A 16,461-nucleotide genomic window follows, 5' to 3' on the forward strand; every position below is an offset into this window, starting at 1 on the left:
GTGTATTGTGTGTGTGTGATATTGGGGATTGGATTCAAGGGCACTTTACCACTGATGTACATTCCCTTTTTGTTTTTTTATTTTAAGAGAAGGTCTCACTAAGTTGCTGAGGCTAATTTCAAAACTGGTGATCCTCCTGCCTCAGCCTCCCAAGTCACTTGGATTATAGGCTTGCATATATATATATATATATATTTTTTTTTTTTTGAGTTATTGATGGACATAATACCTTTATTTTATTTATTTTTTTAATGTGGTGCTGAGGATCGAACCCAGTGCCTCACACATTGCTAGGCAAGTGCCCTACCACTGAGCCACAACCTCAGCCCAGTTCTATATCTTGAACATTAAATATCTAAACAACTAGTTTTTTAAAAAGAAATAAATAGAACAAGTTGTTCTTTCATTCTCAGTTTTCTTCAAATTAGTTATTTATCGCCTATATGTGGATATAATAATTTGTTTTCATTAACTGAAATTACAAGTTTGACTTTGAGCATAATTATTTTGTAGCCTTTCAAATGTCTATAAAGTTGGTAAAAGACATTCAAGAATGTATTCATTCATAAAATGAATTATACAACTATCCTAATCAGAAGTCCCTCTTTCAGAATTGTTTTGAGAAAGGAAATGAAGCCAAATGCATGGAAATCAAAATTTTTGAAATCACAGATTTTCAGAGTTTATTCAGTTTAAGGCTGAGTATGCAGCACACTTTAGTATTTAAATATGGCTTACATTTGCCACACACACACAAAATGGTTATTTAGACTTGAAACCAAGAACAGATTGGAAATCCTGTTAAAATAATGGAATGTTTTTACTCTGTTCTTTTGTTAGCCACGGACTTTACATTGAAGGCTTTTGATTGCCCTGAAACAGAATATCCTGTTAAAATTGTGAATACTCCACAAGGTTCCCTGTGGTATAAGAAAGACAACAAATTCAAAATTCCAAAAGGTAGTATGTTACCCTGCCTAAAAGATGTGAAATAATTAAAACAAATCTTTCTCTTCATAGTAACATTTTTTTCCCCTGTGTTTGTTGCCTACTTTTTTTTCCCCTTACCTTTGGAGACCTTTTCTAGGTTTATCTATCAGATTCATACTGTGTTCCTGTGCTATCACACAAATACTTATAGATTTTCTATTTTTCAGGAAATAAAAATTCAAGCCTAAATAGAAATTGTTTTCAGATATTTTTCTTTCAGATAAATGAAAGTGGAGCCAGGTGTTTGACCGTCTTAAGGAATTGGTATTATTTGAACTTAAGATTATATTATTTATACATATTATTGTATTATTTTCTTATTATTTATTAAGAAAAATTTATTCTTAGCTATAACAGTAGCCTAATCCAGCATTACAGATGTAAAGTCTCCCCCATCTGCCTCCTTCTGCCATTTTGCTTTTCATTATAAAGGAAGCATCATGTAGAGTTGTTGAACAGACTAAATTCTTTGACTTTAAGGTTATGGCCAAAATTACTTTGCTTTTTTGTTTTGTTCTTGTACATAGCATTGAAACTTACTGAAGCAACTTGGAATCCTAGGCCAAGTGTTCTTGGATGTAATTTAACTTATGTTCCCAATCTCAAACACAGCTACACCTTAGTTCTGTGGAGAATTCTTGAGTTTATTAAGGTGTTTTTATAAATCAATCCATCCATCTTTCCTCTCTTCCTTTCTCCCTCTCTCCTTTCTTCCTTGGTCCCATCCATCCTTTATCTTTCTGCTGGGGATTAAACCCACAGCCTCATACTTGGTAAGCATGCATTCTTCCACTAAGCTATTTCACCACCTCTCCACAATTTTTCTTGAATGGCTTACAAGACTTTCAAAAAATGTTCTTAATGTTTATTCACTTCCTTAGAAAAAGGCTCTGTCATAACTTTCTGTGAACGTTAGGGTTATTCCCTTAATGTTTTTGACATGTATACCTCTTTAAACATTTTCCCTATCTGAAGCTATTAATAAGTAAGAATATTCATAGACCTCTTTGTGTATAGATACTATATCTGAATATCACTTAGATTAAAGTGTGCCTTATAGGGTACTTTATTTGGAATGGTAATATTACTTTTTAAAAAACTCTTAAGAATAAAAATGTATGTATAGAAATTATAAAAATATAATGAGGATTTAAGTATTTGTACTTTATTCACAATTTAAAAATATTTGAAGCCTCTGAGCTTCCATAAGTTATCTTTGGTCTTTCTTTCAGCCTACATACGTTTCCATCTGATTTCACCATTGATACAGAAGTCTGCCGCAAAGTAAGCAACTGTCCTTTTTTCTGTTTTTTTTTTTTTTTTTTTAATAATTATTGGAAAACTGTTTTAGCTTCATTTAAATCAACCCATCATTTTATTTCTCAGTTCTTGAACTATGTTATTGATGTATGCATTTTTCCTATGCTCCAGAGAACTTATTTGTGTTGGTACTAAACGTTAAACTCCTACTGTAGCACTCATGTGTAAAACATGCTGGTGGTATAGGTTAGTCATAGTTACTGGATTGGCAACTCAGGAACTGTTAATGAACTTTTCCTTCACCACTTAACTGTAGCCAACCTTAAAATGAAAAGGAATGTTAAACTCTGTTAATGTTTACTCTAAAAATGCATGACCTTTTCCCCTTTCCTTATATTTTCAATTTGTTAGTTACAAAGCTTAAGTCAGGCACAGTGGCACTTGCCTGTGGCTCACTGAGGCAGGATGGCAAGTTCAAGTTAGGAGGATGGCAAGTTTGAGGCCAGCCTCAGCAACTGAACAAGGCCCTCCTCAAAACAAAAAATAAGAGGGTTGGGATGTAGTTCAGAGGTAAAGCACCCCTGGGTTCCATCTCTAGTAACCCCATCCCCCTGAAAAAAAAATATGAAGAAAAGCCATAAACCTTAGGCCAATAGCCTCTAATGCCTACTCCATTCCCTTAGTATAATTAATGTTGTATTCTATGTATATATGACATGAAAAAGTCTAGGAAACACCACTTAATATACCTGTGAAACTGAGTCCTGAGTAAGCGATATTTACCTTTGAACCAAATTAGCAGTTTTACATTTCAGAGTAAGGAATTAATACCTTTCCAAAAGTAAAGTTTTTAAATTCTAAATTGAAGCAAATCTGTTTATGTCTTTCTTGTCAATTAATGATGCTGTTTGCATTTGGTAAACTTTTCAGTGTGGTCCTCTTTGATATCTTTGTCAATATCCTTACGCATAATCTTGCGGAACCTGCTTATGAAGCTGATGTGGCACAGCTGGAGTATAAACTAGTAGCTGGAGAGCATGGTTTAATTATTCGAGTAAAAGGATTCAACCACAAACTACCTGTAAGTACATGTACTGTTTTCCTCATAGAGAGCTTTAAAGTATCATATTTGTTTGTTGCTTCTGTAGCACCAAGCATTTGGCTAGCACATGAGATGCTATACTTAAAAAGAACTATTTTTTAATATAGAGTATCATGAGTTTTCTTGACCGATGACAGGTATTCTAACTATGACTATACCAAAGAATTATATATGTCTTATTAATTAATGGCAGTGTGCACAATACAGCCCAGGCTCTAGGCTTGGTCTCACTTCCCTTTGCTGTCAGCCAACATTGGCAGTTAGAACTGTTTTACCCCATACAGCAGTGGCAGACTTAAAGAACCTGGTTTGTGCCCTGACATGGAATAGAACTTCAGTGTTTGTGCCCCTTCTCTTATGTACTCTCTAATGTTGTTTCAAATATGTGTGTTTTATGTTCCTTCTAAATTTATGAGCTTTTTAGAAATAGGTTCTGCATCTGTTGGTAAGGAATGTGTTTCAATGTTGCCTTGTCAAAAACAATAAGCAGAGGAAAAAATAATGAGATGCTAGCTAAGAGAGTGGCAATCATTAAATGCTGTGTAAAATAATATAATGTACCCAACAACAAAATTATATCCAGGATTTTTGGATACACTATATATTGTATTAAGTTTGGGGAACAGATTCATACAAGAAAAAAGTCTTGAGGAAAGAACCTCCAGAAAGCATATCTGTGCTTGGGAAGCATTAGCTTCCATATTGGCAGAAATTCAGAAGAAAGAGTATAGTTCTCTTCTTATACCCTTATACCTCATCTTCCCAGGAACAAAGATTGGTCTTAAGGTACCACAGAGTATTTTACTTTTTTCCACCTTCAAAGGCCTAAATATAATATCCAGATAACTTAAGATCCAAATAGATTACTTGCCCAATACAGTGCTTTTCATTTGGGAAGTATGTTTTGAATTTACCTAGAAAGCTTTTTCAAAATACAAACCACAGACAAGTGTTTGATATTTTTCATTTTATGAAGTTTACCTAGTCTTAATATTAAAAAAAAATGAACACACATATTTATGTTTAGAAAACACAATACTGATTTTACCTAGGATATAGATGAGAACTTCCTAAAATTTTTGAAAATTAGGACTGGGAATGTAGCTCAGTGGTGGAGTGCTTGCCTAGCATGCACAAGGCCTTGGGTTTGATCCCCAGCACTGCAAAATCAATCAGTAAATATAGCAAAAAGAATAATTCACCATGACCAAGTACCAGGACTACCAGGGCTGTTCAGTGTTAAGAAATTGATAACTATAGCTCATTATAACATAATTCAAAGAAGAATAACCACTACATAAATATAGTGAGAAATGCCAAAAATTTGATAAATTGGTGTTGGCATTCATTATAAATAGAAATAGAGGGAAGTTATTGAAACACAATTAAAGCTGTTAACTGCCCCCTCACACCCCAACAGCAAGTGTTGCATTAAATGATGAACCACTGTACATTGAAATCAGGACAAACCCAGAATAATACATGATCACCTCTGTTAGTTAACATTGTTTTTGAGGGTCTGGCTACTACAATATGGAAAATAAAAATATTTTTCTTGTTGATGATATGATTATATTCTTAGAAAACCTAAGATGCTACTATTACTAAATTAATAAAATTAAATAATTTGGTGTGATATGGCTAGGCATGAGATCATCAATATTTCAAAATCAGTTGCTGTTTTCCTATGGTAGCACAACAACTTAGAAGTGGATAGAAACAAATATTACACTTATAATATTGAGAAAAACAACAAAATACCTAGGAGGAATAAGTAGGAATAGTGTAGGGGCTAGCTAAATAAAACTTTAAATTTTTTGTTGGTGCTAGGATCAAACCCAGGGCCTTGTACATGCTAGGCTGATACTCTACCAATTGATTACATCCCCAGCTTGAAAACTGTAACTCTTACTGAAGCAAATAAAAAAGATTTTAAGAGAGGACTCATGTTTCTGGAAAAGTCAGCTTGACATTATAAATTATCATTGCTTCTAAAATTAATATATAATGTCCATTCAGTTACAGTCACATTTGGAGTGGTAGGGACACTAGATAAAATGAAATGTATTTGGAAGGAAAAAAATGTTTGAGAATACCAGGAAAATAATACAATAGGAAGAACCAGGCTCCAAATTTGGCAAATATTGAAGATTTGGGTCTCTGAAGATTCTCTAAGTCCTTAGTACTTCTTCTTCTTCTCTTTTTTTAAATAGTTGTAGATGGACAGAATGCCTTTATTTTATTGTTTATTTTATGTGGTGCTAAGGATCTAACTCAGTGTCTCACACGTTAGGCAAGCGCTCTGCCACTGAGCTACAGCCCCAACCCTTTAGTACATCTTTTATGTCCCTTGTAATGCCTAGTACTGTGCTGGGCCCCTGATAAAAAACAAGGAAAAACATTGCCCCCGTAACACTTGGTGGATTTTCGTGCTTTGCTACTTCAAATGCTTCTTTTATTTTTCCTCCTTATAGCTACTGTTTCAGCTCATTATTGACTACTTAGCTGAGTTCAGTTCCACACCAGCTGTCTTTACAATGATAACAGAGCAATTAAAGAAGACCTACTTTAACATCCTCATCAAAACCTGAGACTCTGGCCAAGTGAGTATACACAGGATCAGTTTATATTTTAGGAACCTAAAAGCATTTACCTTTCTTCAGGAATTGCAGGGCATGAAGCTAGAATTATAATTCTTAATAATTTTCAGACATGTGAGAATTATGCTATGGCTTCAGGTTATAAAATCTTTAAACCTAGATTAAGTAACTGTGAATGGGACTAAAAGCAGCCTATTATATTTGATTAGAGGCTGAAAATAAAGGATTTTTTAAAAATTTTTGTAAGCAAACCATTAAATAATTTGCAATTTACTTTGTAAGTAAACAGTTAAGTGCTGACTTGTTTGTAGTCCACAAGTGTTTATTGGTGATTTTAGTGTGTCGGGTGGTTGATTAAGTGTCTGAGTTAAATTGCTTGTTATCTGGCAACCTTAACTATACAGGATTCAGCTAAGGTTCCTGAAGAGATCAAGGCACCTGAACAGCCTGCATAGGAATGCTTGAACCCTTTGCTAATAAGGAACTCCTGGGAACTTCCCTCTGGACCTTCCCTGAGAGCCTGTTCTTTCTTTAGTTCACCGTTAATGATAGCCTATGTGGATATACCTTTGTGTGAATCAGAAAAAAAGCTCCTTTTGGGTTACCCTATGAGCAGGTGGAAGCTTTGTGTGAAGGACAGATAAATCCCCTCTGAGCAGGCAGTCTTTTTGTGCACAGCGCTTGCAAGACCCTTCTTGACTCCTTGGCTGGACATCTGTGAATGGTGAACAAACAGCACAACCTTAAACGGAAACCCTGCTTTTGATATAGTTATAATGAGTTTATAAATTATGAGAGGAGAAGAGGAGGTTAAGTGTTAGGCTTAACTGATAATCTGAATTGGAAAGAAGAGTTGTCTGCAATTGTTGATATAATAATAATAGTACTGTGTATCCAATAAGTCCTGAATATTTGTTCTATTTATAAAAATACTGCTTTATCAACTACTATTTCCAGTATCTTTGGAAATTTACTCTATTGAAGTATGGTAGAATAATAATATGCCTACTGTTCATTTAAAATTTACATACTAGATTTATTCAAAGAACTTTTTGTATATTTATTAATTCCCATCATAATCTGAGATTATGCCAAATAAATAGTAGGCATTATTACTTCCCTTGTTTTACAAATGAAGAAATTAAATCACAGATATTAGGTAACTTGCCAAGTTCAAACAGCTTATTACATGTGGGTTTGGGTTGGTTTGGAGATAGACTTAGGTAACTTGCCAAGTTTAAAACAGCTTATGTGTGGGTTTGGGTTGGTTTGGAGATAGACTTGGGTTGGTTTGGACTAGAGCCATTACCTAGACTATATTGTCACTGCAGTGATAGATTCTTATTATAGTGGCCTCCAGTAATTAATATTAGTGAAACTTCAAACCAGAATAGTAATAATTTTAAATTGGTTTATGACTGGGTAAGCTTTGACTCATCTGGCAACTTATGTGAAATATTTTACTCTGTAACTAAGATAGATAAGTGCATTGTTGTACTGGTGAGTAAATCCAGTAAAAACTTTGTATATGCATCTTTAAATTCTTTTTGATGATTGTGACATTTTCCCCCAATCTTAAGTTGTGATAGGAATCATCTCTTTAGAAACATATCATCTATACAACTTGACCAAATATTTCTGTACTTTGAAGATGCATTTATTGCAACAGAGGTTGTTTCTATTTGTTTTTCTGCTCTTTGTGCAGAGATGTGCGACTTTTAATCCTGGAATATGCCCGTTGGTCTATGATTGACAAGTACCGGGCATTGATGGATGGCCTTTCCCTTGAGTCTCTCCTGAGCTTTGTCAAAGAGTTCAAATCCCAACTCTTTGTTGAGGGCCTGGTACAAGGGAATGTCACAAGCACGGTGAGTGTGAGATGTACTGTTACTGTATTCTGGGCTTCAGTGCAGTTGTGTACTCTGGAATTGCATAAAAGGGAAGTTCTATAGTTTTGTGGGCCAGCATTATCATTTTCTGATTAGGAGGAAACCTGCCATTTGATACTAGGCAACTCTTTGCCTACGAATAAGATTGTTTTATGTCTTTGAATGAAATGAATTTGATATGTTGTGTGTGTATGCGTGTGTATGTGAATGGTTTTGGTTATATTCGTGGAAGATTGTATGTGGAAACCACAAAGAGTTTAATATAGACATTTAAGTGGGAGTAGTGGGTGTTGTAAGAGATGTTATGCATATATACAGAGGCAGACCTATATGTACAGTTTTGTTACATGAAGGAGCTGGGGCTTTATTCTGCAGCAAATGGAGACCATTGAGGGATTTAAGATTTGTGGTTAAGTAGAATGGTGTTTCCAGGGACTGAGTTCGGGGAAAGAAGGAAGGGGGAGCACTTGTTTCATGGGTATAGAATTTTAGTACTAAAAAAAGAAAAAGTTCTGGAAATCTCTTCCACATCAATGTGAATATAGTTAACACTACTGAACTCTACACTTTAAAAAATGATTAGCATGATAAACTTTGTTATATGAATAATGATGAAGTCTGAGATTATGCCAAATAAATGAAAAAGAAGTGCTTAGGAAATAAGGTAGAAGGAGGCCCAAACTCATCGACTTAATTAGTGGAGGTAAGGGAAAAGGAAGGAGTTTATCATGCTACTCGTATTTCTTATTAGAAGCAGAGGAGAATTTTGAGCATTTGAAGTCTTTTCTTTCTTTTCTTTTTTAATATTTTTAGTTGTAGCTGGACACAGTTTTTTTTTTTAAATTTATTTTTATTGTAAACAAATGGGATACATGTTGTTTCTCTGTTTGTACATAAAGTAAAGGCATACCATTGTGTAATCATACATTTACATAGGGTAATAGTTTTTGATTCATTCTGTTATTTTTCCCTTCCCCGCACCCCTCCCACCCCTCTTTTCCCTCTATACAGTCCCTCCTTCCTCCATTCTTGCCCCCCTCCCACCCCCCATTATGTATCATCATCCGCTTATCAGTGAGATCATACATCCTTTGGTCTTTTTGAGATTGGCTTATCTCACTTAGCATGATATTCTCCAATTTCATCCATTTGCCTGCAAATGCCATAATTTTATTCTTCTTTATGACTGAGTAATATTCTATTGTATATATATACCACAGTTTCTTTATCCATTCATCAATTGAAGGACATCTAGGTTGGTTCCACAATCTGGCTATTGTGAATTGAGCAGCTATGAACATTGATGTGGCTGTATCTCTGTAGTATGCTGATTTTAAGTCCTTTGGGTAGAGGCCCAGGAGTGGGATAGCTGGGTCAAATGGTGGTTCCATTCCAAGCTTTCTGAGGTATCTCCACACTGCTTTCCAGAGTGGCTGCACTAATTTGCAACCCCACCAGCAATGTATGAGTGTACCTTTTTCCCCACATCCTCTCCAACACCTATTGTTGCTTGTATTCTTGATAATCGCCATTCTAATTGGGATGAGATGGAATCTTATGGTAGTTTTGATTTGCATTTCTCTTATTACTAGAGATGTTGAACATTTTTTCATATATCTGTTGATTGCTTGTAAATCTTCTTCTGTGAAGTGTCTGTTCATTTCCTTAGCCCATTTGTTGATTGGATTATTTGTATTCTTGGTGTAGAGTTTTTTGAGTTCTTTATAGATTCTGGAAATTTGTGCTTTATCTGAAGTATGAGTGGCAAAGATTTTTCTCCCACTCTAGGTTCTCTCTCCATGTTGCTGATAGTTTCCTTTGCTGAGAGAAAGCTTTTTAGTTTGAATCTATCCCAGTTATTGATTCTTGCTTTTATTTCTTGTGCTATGGGAGTCCTGTTAAGGAAGTGTGATCCTAAGCCGACATGTTGAAGATTTGGACCTACTTTTTCTTATAAAAGTTGCAGGGTCTCTGGTCTGATTCCGAGGTCCTGGATCCATTTCGAGTTAATTTTTGTGCAGGGTGAGAGATAGGGGTTTAGTTTCATTCTGCTGCATATGGATTTCCAGTTTTCCCAGCACCATTTGTTGAAGAGGCTATCTTTTCTCCATTGCATATTTTTGGCACCTTTGTCTAGTATGAGAAAATTGTATTTATTTGGGTTTGTTGGACACAGTAGTTTTATTTTGTTTATTTTTATGTGGTGCTGGGGATCAAACCCAGCACCTCACAGATGTTAGGCATGCACATTACCACTGAGCTACAACCTCAACCTCTTGAAGAGTTTCTTCTGGTATTAAATTGTATGTATTTCTGAGACCTTGTAACTGATTGTGGCCTTTTCCAGGTAAGAATGCATATTTGGAACACTCTTCCTAAAATGGCTGTTGACTGTTTTCCTTTATGTCTCCCAGTTTCTCAGGACTGGCCCTTTGGTGGTATACATAAATCTTTTTTTTTTTTTTTTTTTTTTTTTTTTTTTCTCTTTTGATACTGGGGGTTGAACCCAGGGTACTTTACCACTGAGCTATTTTATTTTTTATTTTGAGACACAGTCTTGCTAAGTTGCTGAGGCTGGCCTTAAACTTGCAATTCTCCTGCCTCAGCTTCCCAAGTTGCTGGGATTACATGCATGTCCATCCTACCCAGCTTATAAATCACTCTTGAAACTGTGGCTGCTACCTATCTCTTCTCTATCTTTATCCCCCAAACGCAGAACCACCATTAATTTCTGTCCTGCTCACAGAAAGAATTTTCAAAGTCTCAATCCACAACAAAAAGAATAGGAATAGCTGCCTTTTTCTGGGCACAGTGGGAGTACCAGGCAGGGACTTTTGGTCCAGAGGACTCGGTGCTATGAATTGTCCCCAGGAAAAAACACATCAGAAACCATCCCTCCACCGTGTGTGTGTGTGTGTGTGTGTGTGTGTGTGTGTACTAGAGATTGAACTCAGGACTTCATGCGTGGGTAAAGCACTCTACCACTGAACGTTATTTTATTTTATTTTGAGACAAGTCTTAATTAGTTGCCCAGGCCAGCCTTAACTTAAGATCCTCCTGCTTCAAGCCTCCCTGGTATTACAGGGGTATGCTACCATGACTGGAAAATACCTCATTATTATATAATAGATAAGCAGAAATCTTGAGAGAGGAAGAGAATGTGTTCTCTTAAAGTGCTTACTCTATTTGGGTTCTGTGTCAATGGGCCCAGATTTCTAAAACATAGAGGGCATGTCCTAGTTGAATACTCACCCTAAACAAGTAAGTTTGATCCAGTGGGGAATGTGTTTCAGTGTATGGTAAGCAGATTGCCAAGGGACCCAGAAGGGGAACCGTTCATTTAAGAATATTCACCTGGGTGTGGTGGCACCTGTCCGTAATCTCAGCCGCTTCAGAGACTTAAGATGGGAGATCCCCAAATTTGAAGCAAGCCTGGGAAACTTAAGACTCTCAATAAAAATTTAAAAGGGCAAGGGATGTAGTTCAGAGGCAGAGTGCTCCTGGGTTCAATCCATAATACCTACCTCTCCACTATACATAGTCAGTATTTAATAAGCATTTTTATTCAATTGATTATCCTGATCAGTAAAATGACTTAATTGGTATTACATGGTTCTGGGTGAAATTAATGTCACGAGGAACTAATATAATTTTCTTCTCTTTTACCTCTCAGGAATCTATGGATTTCCTGAAATATGTTGTTGAGTAAGTACTGGTTTGAGTTTTCTCTTTGAGGGTTATGTGTTCAGCAGGAAGGCATTAAGCCACAGCTAAGTTAATTGTTACTAAACCCAAATTTGAAATACTACCCATGACAGATTTTCTTGAGGCTGAGATAAACAAAGCAATTCAGAAGAGATTGTAAAAGGCTGGTTTCTTTATAGGTTTTGGATGGGGGTAAGTGAATAAAGGGACTGCATCAGTAACCCATATGATTCTTTTGCAGTAAGCTGAACTTCATGCCCCTGGAGCAGGAAATGCCTGTGCAATTCCAGGTGGTAGAGCTGCCCAATGGCCACCACTTATGCAAAGTGAGAGCTCTGAACAAAGGTGATGCCAACTCTGAAGTCACTGTTTACTATCAGGTCAGTAGGCCCCATTGTATCCTCATAGACAAGTACCTTTAGGGCATGAAAGTCTGATGGAAGGTCCAAGGTAACTAGGAATGAGCTGAGCCAATGACCTTCAAGGCCCCTTTCTTATTACCTCTGTGGGTTTAGGCTTGTGGCCATTTGTCTTCTTGAAGCAACTACATTTAAACATTGCTTCTGTCAGTAAAATGGACCATTTTTTCAATTATAATGAGATATTGCTCCATTAATCAACTAGCCTATAATCTGGAAGAACAGATAACAGTATGGATGGAAATTCTTGCATGTTTCCCTACCAGAACCCCAAGTAGACATGTTAAAAGAATAGTTTTGAAAAACCGACAAATTCTAAACAAGTGTTTTTTATTCTAATTATTATGACAGTAGAATGCATTTTGACACATCATACATAAATGGAATATAACTTCTCATTCACTTGGTTGTACATGATATAGAGTTACACAGTTCATGTAATCATTATGCACATAGGGTAATAATGAGAATCTGTGTTCTTTGCACAATATTCTGGGAGGGTTGGAGAGAGCTTAAAATAAGGAAGTACTTTTGCAACAGTCTCCGTTAACACATGGTCTACTTTAGCCTGTGGTTAATCTCTCACTCACGTCTAGTCTATAAGAAGGGATCTTCTCTAATCCTCCAGCCTGACATCTGACTTCCCAAAATCTTGAGGTTCCTGTAGCTACTGCTGTGGTCCAGGATTTCTAGCAGGAGGAAGTCCTTATCAGTCCCTACCTGTCAGGTCTTATGAAGGTCCCTGATCTGGGCTTTGAGTTCCATGGCCTTGTTAATTTTTTTGTCCTTGTATTGAGTTTCTGGTCCTAGGCCTTATCCTGACATTGTCCTGGTCTGGTGTCATAAGTAAATAGACCTGCCAGATCTCATGGCTATCTTTTGTTCGTGAACTTGAGCCTTTCCCTAGTCTTTTTAATGAGTGCTTTACCTCAGGAGCCACAGTAGTTCTGGAGCTAGGTGAATAGATTTTTGTCTTTCCTTAGAGGCCCAGCTTCTCTGTGCAGTCTATCTCCTTGGCTATAGCATTTCAACCTGCAATCTTTCTACGTTCCAAAGTCCATAAATAGTATAGCCTGGCCCTGCTTGCCCTTAATGCCTCACACCTCAAAACCCAGAGGCAGGGGCTAGGATTGTGGCTCAGTGGTAGAGTGCTTGCCTAATGTGTGAGGCACTGGGTTTGATTCTCAGCACCACATACAAATAAATAAATAAAGATTCATCAACAACTAATAAAAATGCTGTAAAAAAATAAATAAATAAACCCAGAGGCAGGGTTCGAGGTAAGATTTCACATTGTGAGACTGTCTGGAGGTACTTCTTTCTTTCAGTCATCTCTTAGCACAAACTGCTGCTTTTAGGAAACCATTTCCCTCCTTATAGAGCATTTTATAAGAAATTGATGCAAAGTTTCCAGTTTTTTTTTTCAACTTTCTTAGGAGACAACGGGAAATCTCATTGCTGTTTAATAAGGGCTTCTAGGGCACATTGGCTTTAGCCTCTTTCTCTGGTAAAGTGGGAAGATCATGAGAAATGAGTCTGTCAGAAGAGCCTGCAAGAACCTAACTCTGGAGATGCATGCACTAGCAACCCCCTTCTGTATTGGTCTCCCGCCATCTTCATTCTGATATATTTTGTCATTCTCCAGGGCAGTCAGGATGAGGTCCCTAAGTATGATTGTTTCCACCTAAGGAATATATCTGAATCTATTTCCTAATGATCCCCAACTATTTCCTGTTGTCTTCTATAGGTCCTTGAGCCAAAATGCTTGATTTTAGAATGTATCCTGCAGGTTCTCCAGGTCCTCCAGGCAGGAACTAGCAGATTGGAGATTATTAGACTCATCACCACGTCCACCTGCAGCTCTGTGTTAGTGCTGGGATACAGGTGTCTAGCATGGTTCTTCCTATAGACCTTTCCTTAGAGGCCCAGCTTCTCTGTGCAGTCTATCTCCTTGGCTATAGCATTTAGGTTAGTGGGGAGGCAGAAGGTATGACTCTGTTTCTTGGGGAAAGAAGAGAGGGAATGATAACTAAATAAGTAGTTCTTACAGAATAGCTAATATTAAAAAATGCTGTAAGCCACTGGATATTTAGTTGGTCTGATCACTTTGTCTTTTCAGTCAGGTACCAGGAGTTTAAGAGAATACACTCTCATGGAGCTACTTGTGGTAAGTGTGTAAAGCAAGTAAGGTGTTTAAGAGCCCTGGGTCCACTGAGGCCCAGCCTCTCTACTTGGAAGCTGGGGACTTGGGGTGGTCATTTAGTATTCTTACCCAGTATGAGCATAGACAGGGACATTAGGAGGAAAGCAGTGAGAGGCTGGATCATGGAGGTATGTGGGACACTTTTGAGGGGAGGAAATGGAAGTCTCTGCTGGGATCTGGGCTGATGGGTAGTGTGTTGAATTACAGATGCACATGGAAGAGCCCTGTTTTGACTTCCTTCGAACCAAGCAGACCCTTGGGTAAGTTTGCTGGTTAGGGCCCTAAGATCATACGAGTCTGGGGTTATTTTTGCAGGCTGAGGTTTATCAGATATCCAGACTGAGCTGCGTCTCAGAACTACAATCCTTCCATTCCTTACTTGTCAGAATTTGTTGCATCTTGGACTATGATCATGTTTTCAGTTTGGTTAAATTTCAAGATGAACAAGAAAGCAAGCTAACTTGTGGTCCCCAGTTCAGGAAAGGGGTGGACACCTTGATGTGGAGAATTAAGTAGTTGCATTCACGTTTACGGTCATCTTTTAGGACCACCAGATCCAATATGTGGGTAGAAACGCTCCCCCTCGTGTTCCTGAGAGTAGAGCCCAGTGACCATATGAGCTGAAAAAACTTTTCACTTTGGCTGTAGGTACCATGTATACCCAACCTGTCGGAATACTTCTGGGATTCTAGGATTCTCTGTCACCGTGGGGACTCAGGCAACCAAATATAAGTGAGTAAACCAGTGAGTGGATGGGTCTAACCTGTTCTGGACATGGAGAGTAGGAGCTACTGATGCTTCCTTAAGCCCTAGGCAACTCTTAAAAAGCAGAGTTCTATTTAGTTACTGGGGAGCAGAGGGGAGGTAGTAGATGGCCACATTCAGGGACCAATATGGGTTCCAGTGGTTCCTTAGGACTTGGCTCATGTCTCATAGTTATCATGCAGGGCTTGCCAATGTTTTGCTCATTAGGTAGATAAGAACAAGAAAGGTAAGGATGCTCAGCTTGGTGTTCATGCTGGAACTAAGGTGTAAGGTCTTGATGGTTCTCAGCTTTGGAATGGTCAGGTGTGGCTGCAGCTAATTCTGGATGAGGATACTAGGGAAATAGGTCTAGTGTTGGGGTGTGGGGTAGGAAGATTTTTTCCCCATTCTGTTTTCCCTTCCCCAGCTTCTAAGAAAACACTTTAGTCTTTTTCCTGGAAATATGCCTTTAGTCCTAATTCCTTCTGCCAGAAACAAGGTCTCTGATGACTTTTCATTGAAGATGTTTTGTTTCAGCTCTGAAATTGTTGATAAGAAGATAGAAGAGTTTCTTTCCAGCTTTGAAGAAAAGATTGAGAACCTCACTGAAGATGCATTCAACACCCAGGTGATTTAACTGCACTAGTCTGGTGTTTTGGTTCATGCAAGCCTTCAAGACACCAGACATCAGTCTTCAGTGTTTGTGCAGGCCAGATTTTGTTTTTGCAGTACTGGGGATTGAACCCAGGGGTACTCTACCACTGAGCTATATATCCCAGCTCTTTGAGACAGGGTCTCACCAAGTTGAAGTTGGCCTTGAACTTGTGCTCTTCCTGCCTCAGCTTTCCAAGCTGGTAGGATTATAGGCATGCACCACCAAGCCCACCCAGTTTTTGAGTTTTATAGCCCCATCTTTATTTTTATCTCGCTTCCTCTCTTCTGATCATGCTGGCCAGGTCCTTCACAAGCCAGGTTGGATAGGATCATAGTTCCTGCTATGGGAACTGGTGTGATGCCATGCCTGAGCAAGTGTCTCTTTGGTGGGAACAGGTTACAGCTTTGATCAAGCTGAAAGAGTGTGAAGATACCCACCTTGGGGAGGAGGTGGACAGGAACTGGAATGAAGTGGTGACCCAGCAGTATCTCTTTGATCGCCTTGCCCATGAGGTAACGATTTTTAGACTAAGATGAGCCTAATGGACTAATGAGAATCCTCTCAAGTGCAAGAATATCAGTACTGTGCTACCTGGGGTACTTGTTGAGGCTTGGCCACTTGCCCATTTCTTGATGCAAATCTTGAGTTTTCAGACTCGATTCTCTAGCACCTTAGGTGGCTATGTAAGTGGGGCACTAAACTTTTCTTCTCACCACCCATTTCTGTCAGAGAAGCTCCATGTTTGTATTACATATCAAGGTTCTTTATCACATTTTGTGGATAAAAAGGGTTTCTGCTACAGAAAATTGAGAATTCTTAGACTTGATGTTGTGAACTTCCTCCTCCAGATTTACTTATTCCAGGTATAGGTCTTTTGATGACTTCTAGCTCAAA

The 16,461-nt window shown here is 37.8% G+C and overlaps 1 protein-coding gene across 1 annotated transcript in view; it reads left to right on the forward strand.

Moving 5' to 3' along the window:
• The window catches only part of Nrdc (nardilysin convertase), a 90,637-nt gene that overhangs the window by 72,927 nt on the left and 1,249 nt on the right, over nt 1–16,461 (forward strand). The window contains 13 exon segments of the mRNA XM_047549355.1: nt 841–960; nt 2,223–2,274; nt 3,181–3,331; nt 5,827–5,934; nt 5,936–5,955; nt 7,658–7,820; nt 11,515–11,546; nt 11,788–11,926; nt 14,085–14,132; nt 14,376–14,428; nt 14,817–14,900; nt 15,450–15,540; nt 15,963–16,079. Of these exon segments, the coding sequence (XP_047405311.1) occupies nt 841–960; nt 2,223–2,274; nt 3,181–3,331; nt 5,827–5,934; nt 5,936–5,955; nt 7,658–7,820; nt 11,515–11,546; nt 11,788–11,926; nt 14,085–14,132; nt 14,376–14,428; nt 14,817–14,900; nt 15,450–15,540; nt 15,963–16,079 (1,178 nt within the window).

Source organism: Sciurus carolinensis, chromosome 1, assembly GCF_902686445.1.
Source record: "Sciurus carolinensis chromosome 1, mSciCar1.2, whole genome shotgun sequence".
Taxonomy (NCBI): Eukaryota; Metazoa; Chordata; class Mammalia; order Rodentia; family Sciuridae; genus Sciurus; species Sciurus carolinensis.